Source organism: Syngnathus acus, chromosome 21 (genome assembly GCF_901709675.1).
Source record: "Syngnathus acus chromosome 21, fSynAcu1.2, whole genome shotgun sequence".
NCBI classification, from domain to species: domain Eukaryota; kingdom Metazoa; phylum Chordata; class Actinopteri; order Syngnathiformes; family Syngnathidae; genus Syngnathus; species Syngnathus acus.
The window spans coordinates 6,700,673-6,727,122 of record NC_051105.1 but is presented as its reverse complement, the minus strand read 5'-3'; the positions used below and the strand labels follow the sequence as shown (position 1 = coordinate 6,727,122).

Here is a 26,450-nt window from a genome sequence, read left to right as displayed (position 1 = left end):
GTATCAACAAAGAAAATTAATTGAACCACCTCGAGATCTAAACTTTTGTCCTCATAAAACATAAAGCACACTCCATTTAGCATTTATTAACCCTTATGACCGTATTTTAAGTGTACAGTTTACTAAGGGTGGAATGATTAATTGAAAAACTTAACCCTCTTATATAAATATATTGACCTGATATATTGATTTTTTTTTGTCGACAGACCAGTGGACAAACACTCAAATGCCCCTCGTCTACAAGTGTTGAACATAGCAGAAAAAGGCTCAAGTCTGACATTCTCTCATCATCTGGTATGGAAAAAGTGCATTTAAGAAGTAGTAGTTTGTATGTGATGTGACAATTAGTTATTCATTACATTACCCAAAAAATGATGGAAATAGTTACTGGAATGCCGTTTCAAGAAATTAGTTGAAATTACTTACGAGGAAATTAAAAAAACAAAACAGCACAACCTACACTAATGGATAATCACTCAGGATATTTGAGACATCTGATAATCCAGATTTTAATCGGAAGGGAGTAATTGGGATCAGAATAGGCCCAATTATCACCCTGCTTAAAGGATCATTTTTCTCACTAGCCCGCAGCGACTCTACCAGGAGCTGGCTTCCAGTTATTATCGATGTTTTCTCAGTGTCAGACCCCAAAAGGTATTATTTTCTTTTTCAAGCGTTTTGATTGATTGTTTTTGTTCTCTTTGCTGCAGTTTATACAAGAAATATGTTTTTGTCATTTGTGTAGGGGACTACTACTGAGTAGACCAATTCCCACAACTAACAATGAAGAAACTAATGATGACCTTGTCATCCAGGGATCTCCCATTTCACACTAAAACATGATCAGTTAACAATCATCCATGGTATTCTTAACAGTCAGTTAATTGACTTAAGAGAAGAAACTCTGTCTCACTTTTACGCTGACAAATTTTGGGCTCATGAATAAGTAGCTGCTTCTGTTAGAGTTCTTTGTTTTGAGAAATGTTGCTATATTTTCCCGGTGACATGTTTGATACTATTATTTAAAACATTTTTTATTTATGACCAGAAACCATGTCATACATTTTTGTTTCCAGGACTGCCATATGTAAAGTGGCATATTTAATGACATTAAACCACGGTTCTGCAGTGTTTTGTGAGTCATTCTATATTATCCGTGTTACCGCCACTGGTAAATTGATGATGATATCTGAAATATGCAGAAATATATCGAAGTACAATTAATTATGAACCATAATAAAAATAAAAATAAAGAAACAGGAACTGTTAAGTCCGTGGGTGTAACTCGCATCGTGAGTGGGTTGGTTCAGCTCCCCCAACCCCGCCTTTTCCGCATTTCTGTCCAATCACCGATGAGCACTGGACCGGAAGTTTTGAACCGGCCTAAACGCGGGAAGTTGTTCAGATTCTTCAGCGGGACGACAGCAAAGGTAAAATACCCAACTCTACCGAGAAACCCCATTAAAACGTTGTTTTTATTCATTTCAGTACGTGTATGCGAATTGTCATAAAGTGCTCATTCATCCAGGTCTTAGTTTAATTTAAATGGTCGAATGTAAGATCTTTTTCTTGCTTAAGTCGCCGCCGGCTTTTATTAGCCATTGGTTGTCTTTATAAAACAGTAATGAAAGAAATGTCTCTAAAATGGCTTCCCTCGAAGGTCGGTGCTGCATTGAAACAAGATGAAGGTTGTTACTTGTGAGATCGCCTGGCACAACAAAGAGCCGGTCTACAGTCTGGACTTCCAGCACAGCTCCGATGGACGCTCTCATCGTTTGGCCACGGCTGGCGTCGACACCACAGTCAGGGTGAGTGCTGGACAGGTTAACCTTTTCTACAAAGACTGGGCCTTATAGTCCTCATCTTATATTTTCTTATTTTGCTAAGATACTAAACAAGGTGCCCTTTTCAACTAGTTTGGATGTGAAGTATAGGAGGGGAGTCCCACATAATGTTTAGAATGTGTCAGCTTTAATTTTGGCTAGTATTTCTATCGTGCAAAATGTTAAAATATTCAATATGACGGAGATATCCATCGTCACAGTACATATTTGTCTTGTGTCCCAAAGACTGGAACACCGCAACACCATACTTATTGTTATTTACTTTTGCAGTTATGGAGAGTCGACATGGGCCCAGATGGAAAAGCGGTGGTGGAATTTCTGTCTAATCTAGCCAGACACACAAAGGCTGTCAATGTGGTCCGCTTTAGCCCCAGTGGAGAGCTTCTGGCCTCAGGAGGAGATGGTATGTCTATTGCATGAATTTGCATGTCCACCGATGTAACAAACATCCAGAGCAAGAAGTGTCTTTTTAATTTTAAAGGAGTGATTGTTTCTCTGGCTCAAGTCTTGAATTATGTTAACACAAGCATAAAATAACTACCTATCTGAATAGATCAGCTATCAATCGTTGTAATAGATTTTGTATGTTGATGAAATTGTCATTGTTTTTGTCATCATGCATCTGTTTTTTTTTTTTAGTTTTCGTTGTCGTCAAGGAAGATATTATTGTGAAAAATGAAATCAACATTGCTCACAATCGGAAGTTCTATTGTATTAGCAAATAACCTCAATCTGTTTGTGGCTTGGTTCAGACGCAGCCGTTCTGTTGTGGAAGCTCAATGACAACAAGGAGCCGGAACAGGCACCAGTGTTCCAAGAGGAAGAAGACTCTCAGTTAAACAAAGAGAGCTGGTCTGTTGTCAGGACACTGAGGTACATAACAACAATAATGGCATTCATTCCCAGCAAGGCTGAAAGTGCTGCTTTGTATGCATTTCAACCCTACAGCCACCCAAAATGTGGCAAACCAAAAATAATCAGGAAAGAGCACAATGTCACTGTATGTTGATTTTTCTAGCTTAGCTTTGTGCACGGTGTTTTTAGGGGACACATTGAGGATGTGTATGACATCTGCTGGACTCGCGACGGAAACTGCATGGTGTCTGGGTCGGTAGACAACACGGCGATCATGTGGGACATCAACAAAGGTTTGCTGCGAAAACATCCAAATCAATTTTGTATCGAAATTAATTTGTGTCAAAATTGTCATTTGTCAATTTTTGTCTTTCAGGACAAAAACTATGTATTCTGAATGACCATAAGAGCTATGTGCAGGGTGTCACTTGGGATCCATTGGGGCAGTATGTTGCCACTCTCAGTTGTGACAGGTAGCCATCATTACCCACAAACACTTCAAAAGCGTTTGGTCCAATGAATTGACAGCCTTTAAAATGTTTTGATATTCCTCCTTTTCAGAGTCATGCGTGTGTACAGCACTCACACAAAGAAGAAAGCCTTCTGTGTAAGCAAAATGAGCTCGGCCTCACCTGCAGATGGAGAGGTTAGTACACACACATGTTTTTGTCACCTGATGTGTTAGTTACCTACTGAAATGTGTTTGTATAATTTCATTTGTTTGATACACCGTAATTTGTCCAAAGTGCGACTTTATCAGATACATTTGCCCATCACGTGTAACATTGTTTTGTTCATATTGTTGCAGGCCAAGCAGCACCGTATTTTCCATGACGACAGTATGAGGTCTTTTTTCCGGCGTCTTTGCTTCACACCAGATGGCACCTTCTTACTCGCTCCAGGTAGTTCTATGGAAAATTGTCACAATTGTTATTGTAATAGTTATTATTGTTATTTTGAGAGATTTGATTTGAGGTGTTAACAGAAATATTCTCACTGTCCTGCCCTCCTCAGCCGGATGTGTGGAGGTCGGGGAAACCATCACAAATACTACCTACATTTTTTCCAGGAAGAGCCTCAAGAGGTAAAATGCACTAATTGAGATAGTTACAAGCATCTGTTTGATATCTAATGTACATGAATTCATTGTTGTTTAGACCAGTTGCTCACTTGCCATGTCCAACGAAAGCCACACTGGCTGTGCGCTGTTGTCCAGTCTACTTTGAGCTGAGAACCAAGAAGGCAGAAGGTAAGAACACCTGTCACTTTAAATTTTGATTTCTCTTCTATCTCCCATTTTGTCTTCTAAATGTTTCTCTGTCTTCCCATCACAGACGGTTCAACCGAGCCCCTTCCTAATCTGTTCAATCTCCCTTACCGTATGGTGTTTGCCGTGGCATCCGAGGACTCCATTTTTCTGTACGACACGCAACAGGCACTCCCGTTTGGCCTGGTGTCCAACATTCATTACCACACACTCAGTGACCTTACATGGTAATGGAACTATCTTCTCCATAATAATCCGAACATCTGTCTTCGTTTCTTTTCTATTTTGGTGTAAAGTGAGCTGTTAAGACACTGCTAGGGCCGAATTATTGAGTCTCTTCATTAGGGTCTGGGCGATTATGGGAAATACTCATCATGATTACTTTTGTTTTGTATGGAAATCACATTTTAGTAGAAAATATTATGTAATGATCGCTGAAAAGGGCAATGTGTATTCAGTCTGTGACTCTATGAGTTGCTTCCATTATGTCTCAGGTCTCGAGATGGTTCCTTCCTGGCAGTGTCTTCCACAGATGGCTACTGCTCCTTCCTGTCCTTCTCTCCAGGGGAGCTGGGAACTCCACTGAAGGAGCCCCCCACTCTGGAAGTTTTCACACCTACCAGTGCTGCTGAGAAAAAGAGCAAAAAGACACCAGCAGCTCGAACCTCATCCCCCGTGCCCCAGCCGCCAAGCTCGGCTTCCACTCCCACATCCCACGTCACCCCGGGAGGAGACGGCGGCACAACCCCAGATGAGTCGAAGACAAAGTCCAAGCCTCAGCCTCGAAAGATCACCCTCAATACACTGGAGGCCTGGGGGAAGCCCTCCATTCTAAAAAACACACCTCCCTCTACTCCTCCAACGTCCGCAACCACGAGTGCACCCCCAACTCCCCAACCCCGCGTCAACACACTCACACCCAGCTCCCGGAAGGGCCCCCGCCTCACCCCGCTCGCTCCCACAACACCCAAAGTCTTCAACAGCACCAATTTGCCCACCACTCCCAAAGGTACCATAGCGTCTAAAGGACCCACTCCAAGGTAAATATAAGTGGGAAACTGAGTCTGCCATCTTATTCTATTAAGTTGCCCTCAATCATTTACAGCCATGAAAAGATGAAGAAATACAGTATTGCAGAAAGCTATATTTGCTACATGAGGTAGTCCAGCACAATCTAATGGGATTTAGTACATCTGCCTCATCATAATGATAGGGCAGACATCTGCCAAGGCTGAACTGTTAACAGAAGTGAACAAACAAAAATATGGCACACCATGTCAATTTTAAAAATATATATATTATATATATTAATATATTAAGGTCTACAATACATGGATTATTACTTCAACTGTGGAGGTTTGGGTGTAGAGCATCACACTATGAGATTTTGTCATTGTGGCAAAATGAGGGAATCAAAATATTAACAACAACATAGTATGATGTAATGCATCAACAAGTGTACAAAAGAAAAAATCTACACAGATTACATGCTCCCCCCTCGATATTGAGGGGAAAAATTAATCAGATTACGCCAAATTTTGCAAGTTACAATAAATATTCAAAGTTTGGTACAATTCGACAAGTCTCTGGATTTTGAATGGGAAGGACGAATAATCTGGCGCAGAGTAAACATTGTCACTCGTGGTTTATTTTACTCGGCATTGAAGCATAAAATTCTCACTTTCTCTACATCGTAAATACGCGTGGAAATGATTGTAAAATGTCTGAAATGGTAGTCAGTGTTGTCAAAATAGGAAGCCTTGACATCAATTGCTTTGTTTTGGTTGTGCTCAGCTCAGAACAAAAGCCTTGTCTGGTTTTAGGGTGTTCGTTGGACCCCCTGTTGATTATCAAATAATCACTCTGGATCCTGACAGACAATGGAGGGTCTGTGCGAGCTTTTGTATTTAAATGTCTGGCTTGGAATGGCTCTATCTCAGCTGACTGTTGATAGTTTTATGGCTGGACAGTAAATAAGTGAACAACACGATGAATAGATGATTAATGGACTTTCTGCAACTGATTTATTTCTCTTTGTTTCCAGGCGAGTTTCTTTGACTCCTGTCGGGTTGCATTCGTCCAGTTTGGTCTTCAGTTCTCCTGCGTCAACTGAGAAAGCTAAACATGGTCAGTGTGCGTTACAGTATGGCCACCTCTTCCCTTTTTTGCTTCTGCTTTTGGAAGCTTCTTTTAAATAATTAATTAGAATAGTCCCGTGTCATTCTCGTCTTTCTTTTTTCATTTACCTTCTTCAGGACGCCCTTCTCCTCCCACCGATCCCCTTTGCCAGCCTCCGGAGTCCAAGCGACCCAAGACGGACGACAACATCACTGCGCCAAGCAGCGTCATTCAGCCTTAGTGCTGCCATGATCTAAGCACGACTGTCTCTACCTTCGTGATCAAATAATCCTCTTGTGTGTTATACCACAGCAGCATTGTGATTGAGAGGGTAATAACGCCTTCATGCATGATGTATTCAAATGTTATCGTAAATACTTTGCATGAATGACTTTAAGAAGTATTGTATGATAATTAGTTGCTGTGTGATGTAATCAATTAGCGCAAAACATTTGGATCTTTAAATTCTGAATGGTGTCAGTAAAAAACTTGCAGTAATAAAATAGCACTTGATTTAGTGCTGTTAACTTTGATAATGCTATATTTCCTCAGTCTTATCTTGCTGATTAGCTTTGGCGAATGGGGTTTGAGCTCTAAAATTGTAATGTAAAAGATTTTTTATAGTCAGAGGTTTAATGTTTATTGAAATACATTTCTTCATTCAGAACAGAACAAAGCCAAACCAAATTAGATTTTTTTTTTTTTTTTTGCTTAAGAATGTTCCGTTTATCCACCCATTTACCTTTGAGAATTCTTCAACCCTAAACTAAAAGCAGTGAAATATACACTGTAAAAACATTTGTTAAACGTTAAACTAAGCTTTTTTTGAGTCACCCAAATGATGTTGATATCGGTCAACCGAACTTGATTCACAGGGGGGACGGAAATAAAAGGATTGACATGTCGATCAGCCAATCATAATCGAGCTCATTCGGGCTCTTTAACGGTTATGTGCACTGTGTGAAGGCGGGGAGGAGTTGGCTCCTTTAGGGTGATTAGCAACAAACAGAAGGTTGCGAGTTTAAATTTTGGATTCTATGACCACCGGATTGGATTTTGCCGCAACCGGAGCGGTATGAACTCGCATCTGTGTTACACGGTCTTGTTGGCACGCTTTTCGGCGAGGCCAGGTGACTATTTGTAACATTAGAGAGCGCCGATAGCGCAGGGCAACCTCGCTTTTTTTTTAGGTCGTTGGAGGTAGCGATGGTGAGCTGATAGCTGCGTCATCATGTTGCTTCCGACTCGAGTTGGTCGAAACAAATCTCAAGTTAACGCCGTCCGCTGTGATTCCGTCCCGAGGGCCACTCCCGATCACCTGAGGTAGATGCAACGCGGAACGCTGCCCGTAGGGAAAGCTTGCTAACGGCCGGGGGTCTAGCGAGGCGGCTGACTTTACATCACTTGGCGTTATTGGCGCGATTCCCCCTCCTGGGCTGCAATTGTTGTCTCCACTCGAGCGAACAGTCCCCCAAAACAAGTGTGTCGCCGTTTGAACGTCACAACAACAATGACAATGTGACCATAACGTTTAATATGAACTATAGCCATATAAATATTTGATGTTTGGACGAGGACGAAGGATGCCCGTGATGACATCGAGGTTCCAAATCAGGAGCATCTACTAAAATTTTGTCGTTTGGCACTTTCGCCACTAATATTTATGTAAGAGAGATATTCTAATACTATTTACCAATAGACAACTGATGTGGCATCAGGGTGTCAAAGTGTGTTAAGTTGGACTTGAGGGACTTTTCTCCTCAAAACAGGGGCAAAGTTCCATCCGAGCTATCAGGGTATATAACAAGTCACGATGGCCGTTAAGGGGTCGACTTGCCCCCTCAAGCCGTGGTCGAGTCTTGCCGGCGAAAGGAGCCGGTCGTCGAACTTCGAGTGGATCGACGGACTGCTCTACCGAAAGAAGCTGGAGAAGGGTTTCCTAAACTACCGGGAGGTTTTGGATGAGGACCGGAGACTGGAGACGGTTGCTACCTTTCACCGGCGACCATCCGGCAAGCATCACCTCTCCCTGGAGGAGACATACAAATGCGTGGCCGAGAACTACTGGTGGGAGGGTAAGAACGTCATCTTAACAACCTTTGCATATTTTTTTTAAAAAATCACAGCCTTTCTTGACGTTTCACAAAGCTTAATAAGTCATTTTATAAAGGAAGAAGTACAGAATGAGCGTAGGAATCACACAAATTGTAGATGGAGAAAGGTACACTTGTTTTGACACAGACCAGATCCATCCATCCATTTTCAATAGTACCAGTAGGATTCTCCCAGGACCAGTTGCCAGTCAATAGCAAGGGGACTACAACCATTCGCACTCACATGAACACTTATGGGCATCTGAAGCACTGGCGAAAACCCTCACAAGAAGGTCGGAGCCAAGGGTCGAACCTCAAACCTCAGAACAGTCCGGCAAACTTTATAACCAAATGGTCAACTTTGATAGATGGATGACTAAGGTGTATGCTGAGATTCGAACCCAGAACTGCTCCCTGTTTGGACTCACCCATGGGTCACCTTGGTGGATAATGGCCTCTGTAGTTTGCTATGAGAGTAAAACTGCGCGGTATGAATATTTTCTCTTTGTAGCTAAATAAAGTGACCCAATTGGCATCTTATCACATATTTGAAACTGGAAAAGCAGGGAAAAAAGTATTTTCTAAAAGAGCCCATTGAAGTGTCATCCACTATTCTTGTCTCCGTTTGCTGATGAGATCATAGTCACTGTTTCTGTTTATAGCAATTGTAGATTGCAAAACTGCATATGATAATTCTCGGGGGGATGTGTAATTTTTTTTTACCCTTTAAATGAGACGTGTTAGAAGCTGTGGACCAACCTCAAGAAGAAGAAAAAAAAATCTTGTCCATTATTGTTGTTACAGAGATGTACTTCCACATCAGAGACTTTGTTCTGGACTGTTCTGAGTGTCAGAGCCAGCAACACAAAAAGAGAGAGGTGAGTAAGGATTGCAGTTTTGAGGGGGGTGGGGAATGCAAAATGTTTGTTTCTTATGTCATAAGTGTTCCCTTTCTTTTTTTCTGACACAGTTTGGGTTCATACTTGCGTGCTCTCATTTTCTGTCCAACTTGGATGTCCCTGACATCACCTTTTCCACCTCATTTCTACAGTCTAACCCTGGTTTTTTTTTTTTATCCTCTTAAAATCCGCCTATCCTGTAGGAGCTCGGCAGCCGAGGATGCGTCACGAAGACGATGGCGTCGCACAGCTCTGACATGCTCAACAAGCTGAGGAGTCAGAGGGAGGCGGGGATGTTCTGTGACATCACTCTGCGTACTAACGGGCAGTCCTACGCCGCGCACAGAGCCGTGCTGGCAGCCGTCAGCGACCACTTCCAGGAAATCTTTACCGAGATGGATTCCACTATGAAGGCAGACATAGATCTCACTGGTAGGTCAACATCAGCATATGTTGTGTTGTTTGATTTACAGTTAAGTATTTCATAAAAACATCCCATTTGTCTTCATTCTGAAAAACACATTGAGATTTTTTTTTGGGGTTGCAGACCAGTGTTATGTGTAAAAGTGAGCCTACAAAATAGAATTGCGTGCAAAAGCATCTAAAATACCCGAAATAAAAAAAGATTAGCTCTGACCCAGGACCAAAAATGAGCACAAAAATGAGACATTTTACTCAATCCTCCCCAAATTAAGATTTCTGCATCACATATATGTTATCGTCGCTTCCTATGATAAATTGATAAAGCATCGTTAATCTTCCTCAGCGTGTAACAATCTTACAAAGTAAAATGACATTTTCACAGAGCTCGCGATGTCATCAAAGCTGTCAAAAATGTCATACTTTGGAATAAGCATAGTTCACAGTCTATTTGATTTACCCACCCTTTGCAAACCGTTCAAACTCAATTCAGCCCAAATGGACCATTCTTTTAGCTGTTCAAAATATTGCGTCCATTTATTTTGGAAGAAAAGGCTCACTTTCATCTTATACCTTGGGGCGCCATCTCTTGAATGTTAGCATGAGGTGAGGTCATAAAGGAGCAAGTGGCTTAGAGCACTTTTCAATGTTTTTGCTGTTATTAGCTCCCTGTTTCCGCTAAGTGCTCACCAATCAGCGCTGACTGCTCGTACCTAACTAACAGGTCTGTCTCCTGCTCACAGGCTTCAGCGAGGACAGTCTTTTGTCTCTCCTGGACTTCTCCTACTCCTCCACGTTGTGTGTGCGCCGGGAGGACCTTCCCGAAGTCATCACCATGGCCCGCCACCTCGGCATGTGGCCTGCTGTGGAGGCCTGCTCTGCTCTAATGAAAGAGAACCACCGCAACATTGTTCATCCTAGCCGGGACTTAAAATTGGGCTATGGCGACGTTTGCAGTCAGCGCCATCACCAACAGATAGAAACCAAAAGGAAAAGAGAATTAGAGGATAACAATGGCAGCTTCCACTTAAAACTGGAGCCATCTGATGAGTCTTTGGAGGTAGGTCCAAGTTGCAATGTGTGCAGGACACCAAATGCCAAAGTTCATAACGGGCTCCCCATGAGTCCTTCACACCGGATGAAGCTCATGGACTTCAAATCTCCTTCCTCTAAGAAAATTGTCGTATCCAGAAATGTTGGCACCCCACAATCCAAAAATTACTCAGCCATATCTCCATCCAACACTCGTCTTCTCCGATCAAGTCCCGGTGCTGCTCAGGAGGTTCAGAGAACACTGCCTATGCCTGAAAGCCCTCGACAAAACCGGAAGTCGGGAGCCCCCAGGTCCAGTCCGGTTTGCAGCCCCGTCAGGGTGAAGCAGGAAGTGGAAGAGTTGGGAGTGGACGAGGAGGACTATGCAAGAGCCCAGGAGAAGTACAAACTGATGATGGTTCTCGGCCTCCAGAGGACAGTCCTTCTCCCTCGGCCGGAAGATCTGATTGGTTGGCGGCAGAAGAAACGACTCAGGAAGCTTAAAGCCAACAACTACTCTCTGACCAAGCGACGGAATCCCCGCCCCGCTCCGCCAGTGCTACCATACAGGCCTGTGACGCTTTCTCTTCCCCTCTGCGACCCTGTGAACAATCTCCTACTCAACAAGGGTGGGAAGACCAAATCTGGCGTCCCACCTGTCACTGAAGCAATTTCAAAAAGACGTAATCCTAACAAACAAGTCCCTCCTAGCGACAGAAGCATGCGAAGTAAAGGAGTCTTACCTGATATGTTCCGAGCGAACTGCCAGCCTGGCTTCAGTGGTAGAGAGCTCAGACGATCTGTGAGGAACCGTGCTAGTGTCCATCCTCCAGTCCAGCAGTCCCTGCGCCGTGCGGCCAGCAAAACTCCAGCGGCGAACAAAGTCAGGATCAAATCAGAACCAGCCGAATACTCGGTCTCAGGTCTCTCTCTCGCGTCAGTCAATCAACCCTCTCAGAGAACACAGGCCAGGAGCAACATCACCGTCGAGGCGGTCAAGACACTGCGCTACAACACCAGCCGTCCGGGGACAAAAGCCAAGCCCAGGCGGGGCAGCGCAAGAGGGGAGAGGAAGCCCCGGGGTCGGCCCAGGAAAGTGTTGAGGGAGGAGATGGACGACACAGGGAGTCAAATAAAGGTCGATCCACCTGGCGGGTTCCAGTTTTCAGAGAACTCTCCTCCCCCAGCCATCTACAACCACCCTTTATACAAAGTGATCAAAGAGGAACCGGCAGATCCCGTGCCAGTCGGCGGACCTTTCTTGGATCCGCCCTCCCCAGACCTGGGTAAGCGCCAGAGCAAGCCTCCCATCAAACTGCTGGACTCTGGCTTTTTGTTCAGCTTCTGTCGGCCGGCCGGGGCGCCCATGGTGGGAATCAAGAAAGAGGAAGAGAGCGTGGATATCTGTTGGACACGCTCCGTGTCACAAGTCAACGAAAAATTTGGAACGGGTCAGTCCAACCACAGGGCACTGAGAGCCAGAGGACCACCACCCACCTTGGCAGTGGTGAAGAGGGAGAGGGAGGAGACGAGTGTGAGCCAGAACAGGGTTCAAAGACCTAGGGCTAACTCTCGACCTAAGACTCCTTCGGCCAGATCCAAAAGGACAAAGGCTACACCTGTCATACCAAAGGTAGGTGAAGGGGGTGGCCAATAGTTCATAATGACAGGTCTTGCTTATTGAACCATTCGAAAAGCCTTAAAAGAACTGCATCCCTCTCACAGCCTCTCAAGTGTTAACGCATGATTGGAGTAATGGCTCGATGTAGTTGTCTCTTATTTTTGTGTACGCTACTGTACATAGTGAATATTGCATTCAAGCTTCTTTCCCTGTTTTCTTTTTGGAACCCATCAGCAAGAGCCTACCGAGATCCCCTTGAGCAGCAGGGGCTGTGTCGTCTTGGACTCTGTTCACCGGGCAAGGCTAAAGCAGCTGCGGGGCCCGCGCAGCCAGGCCCCGAAAGCCCCCAAGGCGGCCCATTCTTGCGTGCAATGCTCCACCTCCCACCAGGACTGCGATGCTCTGATCTTGCATCGCCTGCGGCACATCGAGGGCAAGCACTGGCCGTGTCTGGTAAGTACTGACTCTCTCCATCCTCGACGGTGTTTGCTTTTATTAGAAGACTACAGACATTAGAGATGATATACTGTTCGACAGGCTGAAGTTGCAGTTATAGTCTAGACAGTATATATTTTTTGCATTTGATTATGTTGTCTGACCACCTTTTGCTCCGAAGCTTTGCAGCAAGACCTTCTTCCGACTGAGGAATGTACGGAATCACATCCGCACCCATGACCCCAAGTTGTACAAATGCAGGAGCTGCATTGTTGCTGGCTCCTGAGGCCACTTTGTTGGCCAAAGCGTCTGCTGAACCAAGGTAAGGTGAGGTGGGTGGCTCCCTTTTCAAGACTGAGATGCACACTGAGGTCATCTCCAACTGATAATGTCTTTTTTTCCACCTAGAGTCTGACAAGGAAGTGACACGAGCAGTCGGAAGCGTGTACATAATGGAGCCGTCACCCACAAGCACAACGGGGTCTGTAAAGACAAGTGACTGTTCTTTTGATTCTTATCTAAGTCTTGTGGTGTTTGAAAGCCAAACCAAGGTCGCCGTTTGTCCGTTTCCCCTCCAAAAAAAAAGATCCAAACTTGAATATTATACTCAGGGGGCGGGGGAAGATGACGCCGCCGCCGCGTAACATCGATCCCACGTCATCATCAACATGCTTGTGTATAAAAATGAAAAACGTGATTGTTTTAATTGGTTCCCGTTATATAGTGTCATCAATCCTACGTGTACAGTTGATATTTGGAGTGAGTGCACTTATGTTGTCATTCTAAGAGCTGATGGTGAATTTGAAGGTGGGGAAGACTTGAAGCCATGGGTGGGAATACTTGAAGTGTTTTATTGGGTGGGGTGGGGGTTCAGGCGGTCCTTTGGGTGTTTCAGTGTCCGTTTTGGTGTGCTCAACTCTGTAATAACTTCACTCGCCGGCGCCACCCTCCATTCTGATCTGCCTGTGTCGCGTCCTACTAATCCGTACAAGGAGCGTACGCGACCGTTCCGACAACACCGCATGTGCATCTGCAGTACGTTCGTATGGATTTTCGCAACGTGACTGCTTCACAATGGCAACTTGAGCCATCCTATCCTCCACCTTTACCTAAGCCCGTTTCCCTCCTACTGAATAAATGCAATGTGTGCACATAGAGTTTATGGTTCACAAATTGATTTTTGAAAATATTACTGTCTGTTAAAAGACTGAATACATTTTTGACTTTTATATTATTATACTTGCTTTAATTACCTTTATTTTCTTTTTGCTATAGTCTCAACCTCATGTGTTGAGCCAGCATGACAAATGATAGAATATTTAACAGAAATACAAGAGTATTTATAATTAATGCTGGGACCTTTTAACATATTGTCGGGAAGTAAGTGATTGCGACTTTTATTGAAAATGAGATGATTTTAAATCCATTCCTGTGCTTCTTGTGGTTGGGAAGGTTATGTGTTTGCTCTGGGGATGTTCTAATCTGATCAATAAATCTGAGTATATAACATTGTCTCAAAGATTCTGCTTTTGTAAAGCGATTCATGCCGTTTCAGGGTATTTGGATCCTATTCCAGCTGACTTTGGGCAACATCCGAAGTACACCGTGGACTGGTCGCTGGCCCAGCACACATCACATATAGATAAACAACCACGTGCATATGGAATAGTTAGTCTTCAATCAACGTTATATGCGAGTTGTTTGGGATGTGGGAGGAAATACGGACATAAAACAATCGATGCAAGAACCAGAATATCTCAAATATGACACATTCAGAAACCACTTCCGCAATATATTTTTGACTCCAAATTGTTTGTCTGTGCTCAAATGTGATACATTCTCGACCATTGCAGTACCTAAAGTATACACGTGGTAGCGTTGTTTGCCATGGCACCGAATTGAAATTCTTTGAGAGTGCACTTATATGCTGCTTAAAAGGTGAGTAGTTTTACTTAGAAGTTTTCCATTTTATTACTGATTGGGTAATCTGTTTTTCCATTTGTATGTGTGACAGCTAAGAACAGAAGTGAATGCAAGGGGTCAACTTCTTCGGTATTCCTCACTTCACATCTGTCATCAAGGAGTAAGTAGTTTTATTTTGTTCTATTAAACTAGTTCAATTCTTTTTATTGGGATGGATGGTGGTTAATTATAATATGTTTGCTTAAATACACTGTTTCAATTTTATGATGGCCCTGGAAGGAAATAATTCACTCTACATTATCTTATATTGGTAATTTTTTTTCACTAAGTGGTTGGCTCTCCACCACTTCACATAAATAGTTTTACAATGTAAATACAGCCATGTCTGTGCAAATCCACTAGATGACAGTACCGCTCTGCAAATGTCTTCATGACGCTTTGTCATGTTTTAGCCGAAAGAGCCAGTGGCTTTTTGTTTTATAACACAATGGTTGTCTTATAATGTTTAAACGTCTACAACAGTTAAAAATGTTGATTGTGAATGAGCGTCAACTTGGTCATTCGTCATCACTGAGAGAGTTGTTTAAAAAAAAAAAAAGTTGGGGGTGCACTTTCTACTGTAATTAAATTATACAATTCCACTGTACTCTGGTACTTGGATTTCAAGTGACCCAGATTACACAAATGGTGCAGCAACTCGTGTAGACAGACAATATACAAATACTCAATGGAATTTATTCCTTATTCTCTGTAAAAAGACGAATATTACTGCATCTTACTGACCTTGAGATTTTTGTTTTTGCATTATGAATATATTACATTGCTCCGTGCTGGCGAAGTTTCGCCCACCAGAGGCAGCAAAAATGTCCATTCAAATGAAGCATGAAATCACTATACCAAAACTGTTTAAAGAAGTCAACTCAAAAATTGTCTTCATGATATGTTGTATGCGACCCCACTATAGTCTAAACATTGTATTGTGATTAATATTTGGTTTGTAGATATTTGCGTGAACAACACAATGCCAGCCAATGGCGCCATTAGGCCCAACTGTAAGTAGTGCCTTCACACTGCCGCATTATTCGGGGGGCCTCCGTCTACCTTTTCAAATCTCGGAAACCAGCAGGGTCTTGCTTACTCGGGTTACCCTCGCAGCACTAGCGCCTGCGTATGTGGGCTTACAGAGAGTACGCCCAAGAACAGCTGACAATTTATGCTGCTGGGGCCCCCTCATTTTCAGTGGGAAGGAGGAGGAAGAGCATGGGGGAGGAGGTGGAAGCGGCATTGGGGTGGTAAAGGGTTAAAAAAAAAAAAGCGAGGATGGGTAGCTGCAAACATACGGGTCGCTAAGGGTGAGCGGGGAGGAGAAGCGGCTCGCCTTGTTTGTAGCTTGTCAGCAATTGCCTGAGACAAGCTTTTTGCCTCTGTGTGTGAAAGCTACTTGGCAGGAATGCTCAGATCGTACCAAGTGCGGCTCGGGGAGGGGGGTTCCACAAGAGCAGCGTTGAGGAGTGTGTGTGTGGCACAAATGAGCTTTTAGTGCCGCTTTTGTGTGCATGTGCGTGTGTGTGTGTGTGTGTGTGTGTGTGTGTGTGCGTGTGTGTGTGTGAATGGGGGCTGGAGAAGAGTGTGGATATGTCCTCACTCTCTCCCTCTCGAGAAGCAACAAAAGATGGGGAATGAGACACCCCTCCTCCCCTTTCCCCTCTTCTCTACTCCCCCTTTTCCCTTCCCCAGCTCTCAAGAGAAAGAAAGCAACCGAGGAAGGGGGGGAAAAAAAAAGGAAAGATGATGAAACCCGAAGTGGTCCCGCAGTGTGAATTGTTTGCTTGTATCTGGATCGTGTGTTACTGTGTGTTTTTGTGTGTGCTCTCGTTGTTGTTATTATTATTATTATGTGTGGGTGTTGTGTCTGGCTGTGTGTTTTGTTCCTGGCAGGGGTTGTTATTGTTTCGAGTGTGTGTTGTGTGTGTGAGGCAACCTGTAGCGTTGTAGCTATAAGAACATCCCTCCTCTACGTTAGGAGGAATGCAGTCGGCAGATCTTGCGGAATTCCTCCTCCGCGCCTGCTTCATTATTCCCAAATGCCGCCATGGACACAAGCATGGAAAAACATGTCTGCATATTTAGATTGCTGACACCCAAATTGAGTATCTCCTGCAACCTTAACACACTCCAGCTGTAATCGTTTCCTCACAGAACGCAATACAGCGGAACTAATATTGTTACTGGCACAAAGAGCATGATGGACTAGTGGTTAGCACATCTGCTTCACAGTTCAGATGTTTTAGGTATATCAGCTCCTTCCCACTTAGTAAAAATTATCAATATTAAACTCCTTAGACTCCACAGTTTCTCCATCGCCCCTTAGTCTCCTCTTGAATAAAAGCTGAAATAGCAAAAATGGGTTTACCCAGTTGTTGTGCCTTAGCTGTACACACTGCAGTATTCGACTCCTCAGTCTCCACTTTGCTGATGCGGTCCATTTGTCCGACACCCTCCATTTCCTTTCGGATTAAACTCTTATTTCCCAACACTAACCAAGAGCCATATTTCTTAAAGTTCATTAAAAATAATATCTGTTAGCGTGGAACTTGTTGGGCAAACATTCCAGTTTCTCACATGCAAAATCAATTGCTTCTCCTTCTTTAAAGATGTATTTTTCCTCAAAACTTGGGTAAAGTTCCCAATCTCCCATTTAATTGATGGTCGCAGGTTTCCGTTCCTAGACCAAATCGGTGTTAGTATGGAATCTTGAAAGTCTAGAGAAGTGCTGCTGCTCTTCTATATCACACATAAAGAGCCTGACAGGTTAGGCAATTTTAAACGAATTAGGCCGTGAATAATTTCCAGCATGTCACAATGTATTGGGGGTGAGAGTGCACTTTGAGCCACTGGTGTACAGCTTCGGGAGATGACTTTTTTTTGAAGCATTTGAATGTGCATGCAATTACATTTGCGCACGCACACTCGAAATGACGCTGATGTTCTCGCCCACTGTGGATGTAAAGGAAAGGGAGAGGAAGTAGGACAGGAAAGGAAGAACTGGGCGGGCATTTGAGGTGGAGAAGAAGATGGGCTAGTAAGAGAGAGAATTTAAAGGAGGAGGAGGAGACGGATGAAGGCGCCGGCGAGGGGAGGGAGGGAGGCGCGTGGAGGAAGGAGGAGGAGGAGTCTTGATCTCTGGGGTTTGAAGCGCATTAGTATTCATAGGGAAGAGGAGGCCGCAGACAGCAGAGAAACAGAGGGACCAGACAGAGCAGAATATCGCACGCACGCACACGCACACACACAGTATTATGTGGAAGCTACACAGTGTAATAACTGTCTAATAACACCTTCTAGTTGCACATGGGCACGCAGCCACTGGAAATCCTCCCCAGAGACGCTTCCCCAGACAAGGCCTCCCCCAAGCGCCCCCCCCGGATCAAATCTGACTCAAAGCATCTCTCCCTCCCTCCCTCTCTTGTCAATAATGATGGCTGCAGATGATGTCTTAAGGTGACCTTAGCTAGTGTAGTATGTACCGACAGATGTCGGAAGCAAGAAAGAATTGGTAAGGAAAAAAGAGGAAGACATGTTGGAGGCCATTTGCAAAATAACAATGGTGACACTGGCATGGGCTACAGAGAAGAAGAGGAGGGAGAAAATGGCAACACTATGGCTGTTCTATTCATAGTCGCTCTCTTTAGAGTTTGTATGACTGTGTGTGTAGGGTGCGTGTGGGTGGGCAGGTGGTGTACAGCTGACAGTTGATTTGCTGTGACACCAGACACACTGGCTGCTGCCTTGGACTCCAGAGGCCTCCATGTCAGAGTCCCCTGCAAGCATGGATTACACACATGCACACGGCTCTATTACTACAACTATAATTGGGATAAAAGACAACATTGTTAAATATTAACATTGTGAGCCTCACAAAATACTTGAAAAATTAACAACCGAGTAGATTTCAGTCTGCTGTTTTATTTAGAATGCTAAATAGCATCTCTGTTGCTTGCAAACATCAAACGACCAAACAGAAAATCGCTCAGCTGTGATTGGTCGTTACCTGAGCACTTAGGATCAATCGAAAGCAAGTGGCAAAATGGCCGCCTCCTGAGATGGATATTTTTGGGTTTATTTTTGAATCTCAGAAATGCAATATTAATCAGAATGCCGTGCTTAGACTCGTAGGGGCACCTACAACATATTATTGCATATATATATATATTTCTTTTACTTTCACTGTAATTAAGCAATGGTTTATAAAATGGTGCAGAAATATGCTGAAAAATTCAATCATGTATTTTTTATCTTCTATGGAGAACAACCATTATTTTAAAAAAGCGAAGGGTCTTATGTATTGATTTTGGTCGTTACCGCACCGTAGGCATCCAATTAGTCGAGATGGAGGAGTAAACAGAAATGAGGAGTTGGGGGGAAAAAAAACAACAACTATTGAGTGGGGGGAAAAAAGGAGCGATGGAGTGAGAGGAAGAGTGAGATCTCATCAAGCACACATGCAGCGTGCAGAGATAGAGGAGGCTGTTGCCATGGCGGCAGAGGCTGCATCCTTTTGTTAAAGATGTCACTCAGGGGGAATCAGGGCTAATGAGGGAGGACTTGGCCCCCACGCGTGTCGGCTTGTTTCCGTTACTGCGATTCTATCGCAACTTTTTTCTTTTCTTTCTCCAAGACATCATCATGTGTCTTTGGGAAGATGCCGAACAGCAAGTACGGTGGAGGGAACTAAACAGAGAGATGTGAAGTCAAGCAGAGGGTGAGGCAGGTCCATGTGAAGAAATGTCAATGCGCTGTGTCATTGTGCCCTTGCGCCATTCACACTTAAAATAGTGTGTATGTGCTGCGTAGGTGGTTCATCCTCACCGCTCTTCATCTTGCCACAAATGATCCTGGAATCGGAGAAGCAGGTTTGGCTTAATCTGCCCTCTCTTCTCCCTCCTCCTCAGCGAGAAGCCTTGAGTGCACTCGTGGAGCCCCCTTAGCTTGTTGTTAGCTTTCGGAATTGGGTTCGGAAAATGATTCACCCCACGCAAAAAAATCAAAGTCAACTAAAATGCTTCACAACAAACCGCGTGACATCCCTCGTCTCAGCAATATTACACAGTGGTGCCTTGAGATACAAGTTAGCCGACATAAAGATATGAGCCGTTAATCAGTAGATTTTTCTTCTTTTACTTGCAAAGTGAGAGAACGCTGTAGGTGACTAAACTCACTTCACAGCAAGCAACAGTTTGGCAGCTAACATGAGTCAATATTCTTCAAAAAGGATGCCTCAAGCTGTTTATTTCCACTCTCAATTGAAGGTTACTGTCAAACTCAACATCAAACAGCCAATTACACATTGTGCATTTAAAACAACCACATTATCTCTGCGACTGGAATGTTAACATTCAATGGGAAATTCCATAGGGACACGCACTAACGATTAGCATCGATGTGGCAATGTCATTGCCCGTTAAGGAAGGAGTTGTTTGAACACAAACGTGTGTAGACGCATGCTGTTAGAAACGGGCGTTTGCGCCGTTGTGGGAACGAACACAGCCGACTTGCTTCCCAGCCAATGGAAGTGGCTCCTTTCATTCTCTTAATATTCAGCGCAGGTGAGCCGTCTGTCGGTAGCATAATGTGCTAGTAGGTGCGCCGAGGGCATGTACTGTAAAAGAAATGCAATGCAAATTCCCAAACATGCTAAAGGAGGCTAGTTTTTACGCCCGAGCGCATAAACGCTGTGTACGAAAAAGAAACCCATTATGTCTGAATGGCCGTTTGACATATACGTGCCCTGTGATTGACTGGCGACTAGTCTAGCTGTCTAGCGGTTGACATTTACGCTAGCGCTGTCTATGTTAATCCTGTCTGCAATGTGTTTGCATTCAGGCGATGTTTACATCCAGATGAGAAGCCGCTGTTCTCGGATTTTACTCCATTTATTCCTTCGTTTTCAGGCAAGAATCAAAGCTTTTGCAATTCCAGCACTGCGCCAGAGAAGTTAATCTTTCATTATGTGCCCTCTGATTCTTCCTCACCCTTTCTTCCTCCTTATCACCACCCTCCTCCTTTACCCTCACCCACGCTAACGGCAGCGGCATATTTTTGCAGCATTATAATGATTCATGTTTCACACGTGCGACCTCTTTTTCTTAAAATTTCGGACCATTGATGCCTCTTCGGGGTTTGGCCGTCGACCGTCTTAAGTGAACCAGAGGCAAGGCGGGTGCAGAAATGTATTCTGACCACGATTAAAAACATCAATGCAATTGTAGGAACACGCTTTGTAATGAAGCCTTTGCTTGGATGGCAGAGAGGGGGGGGGGGGTCAAAGGAATGACGTGGGAATGATGATGCGAAGGCAAGGAGGTCTCACTCCTCTTTTTTCCACCCACCCCCAGCCCATCCTTCGCTGTATCTGTCCGTCCGTCTGTCTGTGCCTCCTCTTTGATCTCAGCCTCTGTCCCCCCACACACTGCATATTAACATGCCCGAGCCCCTGCTTGGTATTCCGAGGCGGGCACCGGGATGCCAGTCTCCATATCCCTCGCTCTGAAAGAGATGCGAGAAAGGGGTGGCGGCGAGGGTGGAGGGGGAAAAAAAAACTGTCTGTCTCAAGATGCTTATCCCGCTAAATGGGTCTGAAATAGTGGGAGAAGGGGAGCAGAAAGAGGTGGGAAGCGGAGAGAGAGAGCGACACGGCAGAGACGGGAGGAAGTACTTTTTTTTTTAGATGAGACTTTAATTAAACGCCACAACCACAATGGACCAATATTACAACCAGGGGGGAAAAGAAGGGATGCACATACAGTATTAATAAACAGAAGAAAGCAGTGTTTGGGATTAGCGCCTCACTCTCTCTCTCTCTCTCTCTCTCTCTCTCTATCTTTTGCCTTTTCTTTCTTACGCTCGCTCCCTCTCGTCTCCTTCCATCTAAGCCTCGGGGGAAGGCACAGCTTTAGTTAAACTGCTCTATTAAACGGCGCCTGCTGAGAAAATCAAATTATAACTTGCTTTAATCAGTGTGTATCAGTGGCCCACACAGGAGCAGCCAGCTCTGACAGCACAGAAGCGTACGTGTGTGTTTGCGTGTGAGTGTGAGACCTGAGGGATACAGGACCTACTCCGTCTGCTTCCGTTCCCATGGCAACAAGCAGGGGGGAATATGGGCTGAGGAATATGTGCATGTATTGTTTCCTGTCTGCGAGCATTCATAGGCAGAAATAGCAAGGTGGTCACCCCCCCCCTCCCTCCGCCCCGACTCCAATCATCATCATCAGTCCCCGTCTCCCCGCCTCACGTCTCGCCGTAAATCCCGCTCTCATTAGGAAAGCGTCTTAATTGTCCTCGTCTCTGATTAGTCTTTAACAGTCCACTTTAGTGGAATGGAGAGGCACAGGTGGGTGGGCTCACCAGAGGGATGGGGGGGTAATGACCGCTCAATAAACATTGTTTTAGTCCTCGCCACGTGGCTAACAATCAGCCGCCGCAGACGAGAGTGCCACAACACGACTGCAGGCGACGCTAAACAAGAGCGGCGAGGGATTGGGCGCCGTGATCCGCCATTCCCAGGCAATAACACTACAAACCTTATTTCGTGTGAGTTTTTTTTTTTCCCAGGTACTGTGGATTCCTCACACATTGCAAAAACACATTAGGTTCATTGACGAAACTCATAGGTGTGAGACCAAGTGTGAATTATTTATCCATCCAACAGTGCCTTGATAAACAAGTGACCCGGCCGGTTCTTTGCTTTGACTTGCGAGCGTAAATCAAGATACCAGCACCTTTTAGATGTATCGTACTTTTTTCCTGCAGTGATATGAATTGTACCCTAAATCCAACAAAATGGAATAAATCATAATACAAAACAAACAATCGTATAAAGAGTGGGAGCATCCTGATGCATGAGAATGTGTGAGGAGCCCCTTTGCCTTGGTACTCATGGCAACAGTGCACAGCAAGATAATCTAGTGACTGACGATTGGTCCGGCTGACGCGTTGCTCACTGACCTCACTTGGTGTACATAACTCAATGCACTCAACCGGTGTTTCTACAACTGCTACCGTGTCAAACAAACTTATGTCATTATGACCAATGCCACATCCCTGTTATGCCTTTGATGCACAGCATGGGGTCAAAATGATTGGTTCGCATTGATTTCCCAAGATTATTTCACACTATCTTGAGTTTTGATTTGTTTGATCTTCTGGAAGCAATTTTTAAAAATGAAATGCCGTGGGTTGTCTTTAAAGATCTTTTGATGACTAGGGTTCATTATTAGGTTCCTTTTGATACCTTACTGAACAATTTGTTTTTGCTGTATTTCTTAATTAATGTAACTATCGTGGGTGGAAAATGAGGCATTACTCTGAGTGTGATTGAAAAGAAAATAATATTTGGCATTTAACGTGTCATCCCCAAAATAACAATTTTGATCACTTAAACAGATGAAAAATAGTCATTTAGTTCCAATGGGTAAATTGGTTTAAGATCAGAGGATGACAACTCGTTGACTAGCAATTGTTCTTTTTTTTCCCTCTCCTCATTGCAATTATAATTCATTTCCAGAATTATTTCTATGACTTGTCCTTGACTTTAGGAATGAGAAGGTTTTTCATTGCTGTGAATTCATGCATTAGTATGCTCCATGTTAATTTGCCAAAAGTAGGAGCTTTATCGGAGGAACGGCAAGATATCCATCCTGCGTGTACCACAATCTAGCAAAAAATTGTTTATGGAAGCGTTAAATAATGCAGATGGTAATATGATAAGTGAGCAGTCAATGTTGGCATCTTGCTTTAAAGAGGGATTGCGAACAGATGGGCCGAAAGAAGCATTACTCGCACACACACACGCGCGCACGCAAAGCATAATTTTCATCCAGTGCCATCCGTGCGATTGTGATCGTGTGACAGGGATGTGGATTGCAGCTTTTTCAGACGTGCCCTGTCGTTCGGGTGGGAGCGTCCACCAAACACAGCTTTGCTCATCTTGCATGTCGAATGCAACTCAGGGTGGGAATTCTGCCAGTCTACTGTTACACCAAGAGTGTGGTTTATCATGCATAAATGCACACGCAACTATTTGTGTGTGTGTGAGTGAGAGGGAGGCAGAGCTTTGTGTGTGTCGCTGATCTTTACTAGCATGCACAAACATGTCCAATGTTAGCTGTGGTCTGATTGTCCTAAGTCACAAATATGCAGCACAAATCCTGAGATTTGTCATGCCCCAAAATACTCTCTGTGATAAATAAAAGGATCTGCAAAGAACTTGCTATTAAATACGCTATCACAATATACATGGTGAGGGTTCATATGGAAACGATTGGTGGGTCACCAACCACCTAGCTAAGCTACATTAAACTCTTATCTACCTTACCCAGTGCTCACCAATAATAATAAAAATGTGGATATGCCAATCTGGTTCATTTGGTAATTAAAATAAAAATGTCATGTTTTCTCTTACTAGGCTTTGCGGGGCAAAATCCAGTGTGCCCCACACATGAAATAAATACATACATACGCACGGAGCCTTTGGCAGGGCATTCAGACCATCACGGACTACAAGCCCGCACCTCAGAGCTGTGAGGGCGACATCCGTCTGCTCAACGATCTTAACCGCTTCTTTGCTCGCTTCGACGCTCAGAACAGCACTTGCCCGCTGAAGACCCCTCCCCCTCCACACGAGCGGCCTCTCTGCCGATAGCGTGAGGAGGGCGCTTGCCGCTATCAACACCCGTAAGGCGGCGGGCCCTGACAACATCCCAGGTCGAGCGCTGAAGGACTGCGCTGGGGAGCTGACGGGTGTCTTCACGGACATCTTTAACATTTCCCTGCGGCAGGCCGTCGTCCCTTCGTGTTTCAAGGTTTCGTACCTGTGCCGAAGAAACCTGCTCCCCGTCCTGCTTCAATGACTAGCGCCCCGTGGCACTGACGCCCATCATCATGAAGTGCTTTGAGCGGCTTGTCATGGAGCACATCAGATCCATTCTACCCCCCACCATAGACCCCTTCCAGTTTGCGTACCCAGCCAAACGGTCCTCTGAGGATGCCATCTGCTCTGCCCTCCACTCGGCCCTCACCCACCTGGAGAGAAGGGACTCGTACGTGAGATTGCTGTTTGTGGACTTCAGTTCTGCCTTCAACGCCATTGTGCCACAACGACTCATCTGCAAACTCGACAAGCTGGGCCTCAGTACCTACCTCTGCAACTGGCTACTGGACTTCCTCTGTCAGAGGCCTCAGGTGGTACGTGTTGGCGACAAAATCTCCGCCAGCATCACGCTGAGCACGGGGGCCCCCCAAGGCTGCAAACAAACAAACAAACAAACAAACAAACAAACAAACCAACATACACACATGTATAGTAAATTCGTTCATTTTATGCAAGGCATAAGTTGTAGGGAAAAATAGTGTGGCCACAGACAAATGAGAAAAAAATTATATGAGCTAGTTTGGTAAATGAAATTAAATTAATTTACACTTGTGTGACCATTGCTGCTAAAATGTGACTTCAAAACATCGTCTATAACATACCAATTTTTTGGTGCGACGATTTAACCCAAACCTGGACTATGTAGTGTTGTGTTTCCAGTTTCCAGTTATGCTTATGGGAAAAAAATGTAATCCATCTATTTCATTCACAATTTTGTGTTTCATACAAGCAAAGCAGCAGGCTTCAAACGGCACACTCCAACATGAATGTCCTGCCGTTTGTGAAAACATCTTTACTTTGAAAGCCCTTTGAGACACACACACATGCACACACATATACACACACACACACACACACACACACACACACACACACACACACACACACACACACACACACACACACACACACTCATAGGTACACAATGAGGCCATCTTAATAGTGTGTACACTTAACTAGCAATTAATTCAATCCCCAGTTGTCCTGATTATACATTTGGGTTACATTTGAAATGTATCTTGATTAATAATTGAGGAGGACCACTCTCACGTTGCATGTCTTTAATGTTTCACTCTTCCTTGGAGGCTTGTGATAGTCGCTCTCTTGTACGTACATGTGTGTGTGTGTGTGTGTGTGTGTGTGTGTGTGTGTGTGTGTGTAAGTGTGTGTGTAAGTGTGTGTGTGAGTGTGTGTGTGTGATGCTGATGCTGCGCCACAAGTGATATGAGGGGTTGCGGTCTATTTTTAAAATCCAAAATGTCATTAAATGACTTTGCTCAGCGGGAACATTAAAGTGCATAATAGTGAATGACTCTCGCTTAATGGAATGATGTTGAGCTAACTCAAGGAAAAAAAAAACATTCGGCAATCTGTTTCCCCCCCCCATTCCTATTCTTAATATAATATTGTCACAGAAGCATTCCATTAATTTATACTAATATATACTAATTATGATAATTTGTAATACTCATCACTATCCATTATGAAGTGTGACAGTCACACAACATTCCAAGCAGTCCTAATGATGTGTTGTATGAAAAAATATGTTTTCAAATAGTATTTACACAGTGTTTCATTTATTCTGATCACAATTCTCTCTTCTTCATGTGTTCACTTATTTTTACACTTGTATGAAAGGAATGCAAGCATCTCACTCAATCTCTGTGCAATTTCTTTTGGAACAGACTCTTATCATTTATACTGAAGGAGCCAGAAGAGTTACAACAGATGACATCATCAAGGCTGGGAAACTACAATCGAGTCTGGAGGGGAGTGGACCATATGATGTGTGAAAGAAATGCTGCACTGGTGCATTGTGGAATATGTAGGCACTTATATGATTTTATAATGATGAATGAATAAAGGAGCCCCTCTTTTAAATATGCATTCATTCCATTTTCAACATCACTTATCCTGTTCGGGCTTGCAGGGGATGCTGGAGCCTGAACCCTGAACTGGTCGCCAGCAATATTAAGTATAAAAATACATTACAAATACAGACAGTGACAACA

The 26,450-nt window shown here is 44.1% G+C and overlaps 2 protein-coding genes across 4 annotated transcripts; both read left to right on the top strand.

The window, feature by feature from the left end:
* Window positions 1-1,327: 1,327 nt before the first annotated feature.
* chaf1b (chromatin assembly factor 1, subunit B) lies at window positions 1,328-6,617 on the top strand. The gene is made up of 14 exons (XM_037240124.1): window positions 1,328-1,430; window positions 1,661-1,808; window positions 2,115-2,247; window positions 2,597-2,717; window positions 2,889-2,992; window positions 3,076-3,172; window positions 3,261-3,345; window positions 3,508-3,601; window positions 3,714-3,783; window positions 3,857-3,948; window positions 4,034-4,193; window positions 4,461-5,006; window positions 6,011-6,093; window positions 6,222-6,617. The coding sequence occupies exons 2-14, from the start codon at window positions 1,683-1,685 to the stop codon at window positions 6,323-6,325; spliced, it is 1,815 nt and encodes a 604-aa protein (XP_037096019.1). The 5' UTR covers window positions 1,328-1,430; window positions 1,661-1,682; the 3' UTR covers window positions 6,326-6,617.
* Window positions 6,618-7,035: 418 nt separating this feature from the next.
* Window positions 7,036-14,096, top strand: si:dkey-229b18.3. Of its 3 annotated transcripts, none has more exons than XM_037240113.1 (7): window positions 7,036-8,159; window positions 8,982-9,055; window positions 9,280-9,508; window positions 10,240-12,161; window positions 12,384-12,602; window positions 12,766-12,911; window positions 12,993-14,096. In XM_037240113.1, the coding sequence occupies exons 1-6, from the start codon at window positions 7,898-7,900 to the stop codon at window positions 12,868-12,870; spliced, it is 2,811 nt and encodes a 936-aa protein (XP_037096008.1). In that variant the 5' UTR covers window positions 7,036-7,897; the 3' UTR covers window positions 12,871-12,911; window positions 12,993-14,096. The 3 variants fall into 3 exon arrangements, with proteins under 3 accessions (XP_037096008.1, XP_037096007.1, XP_037096006.1); XM_037240112.1 differs by having other exon boundaries at window positions 12,766-12,916; XM_037240111.1 differs by having other exon boundaries at window positions 7,037-8,159; window positions 12,766-12,906.
* The last annotated feature ends 12,354 nt before the right edge of the window (window positions 14,097-26,450 follow it).

What these genes read in the sequence shown, in the direction of transcription:
- chaf1b (XM_037240124.1), top strand. Translation starts at nt 1,683, where the DNA reads ATGAAGGTTGTTACTTGTGAGATCGCCTGGCACAACAAAGAGCCGGTC. An exon ending in GCGTCGACACCACAGTCAGG is followed by an intron (nt 1,809 to 2,114) that starts GTGAGTGCTGGA and finishes TTACTTTTGCAG; the next exon opens with TTATGGAGAGTCGACATGGG. An exon ending in CATGTGGGACATCAACAAAG is followed by an intron (nt 2,993 to 3,075) that starts GTTTGCTGCGAA and finishes TTTGTCTTTCAG; the next exon opens with GACAAAAACTATGTATTCTG.
- si:dkey-229b18.3 (XM_037240113.1), top strand. Translation starts at nt 7,898, where the DNA reads ATGGCCGTTAAGGGGTCGACTTGCCCCCTCAAGCCGTGGTCGAGTCTT. An exon ending in CGAGAACTACTGGTGGGAGG is followed by an intron (nt 8,160 to 8,981) that starts GTAAGAACGTCA and finishes TTGTTGTTACAG; the next exon opens with AGATGTACTTCCACATCAGA. An exon ending in CTACACCTGTCATACCAAAG is followed by an intron (nt 12,162 to 12,383) that starts GTAGGTGAAGGG and finishes GGAACCCATCAG; the next exon opens with CAAGAGCCTACCGAGATCCC.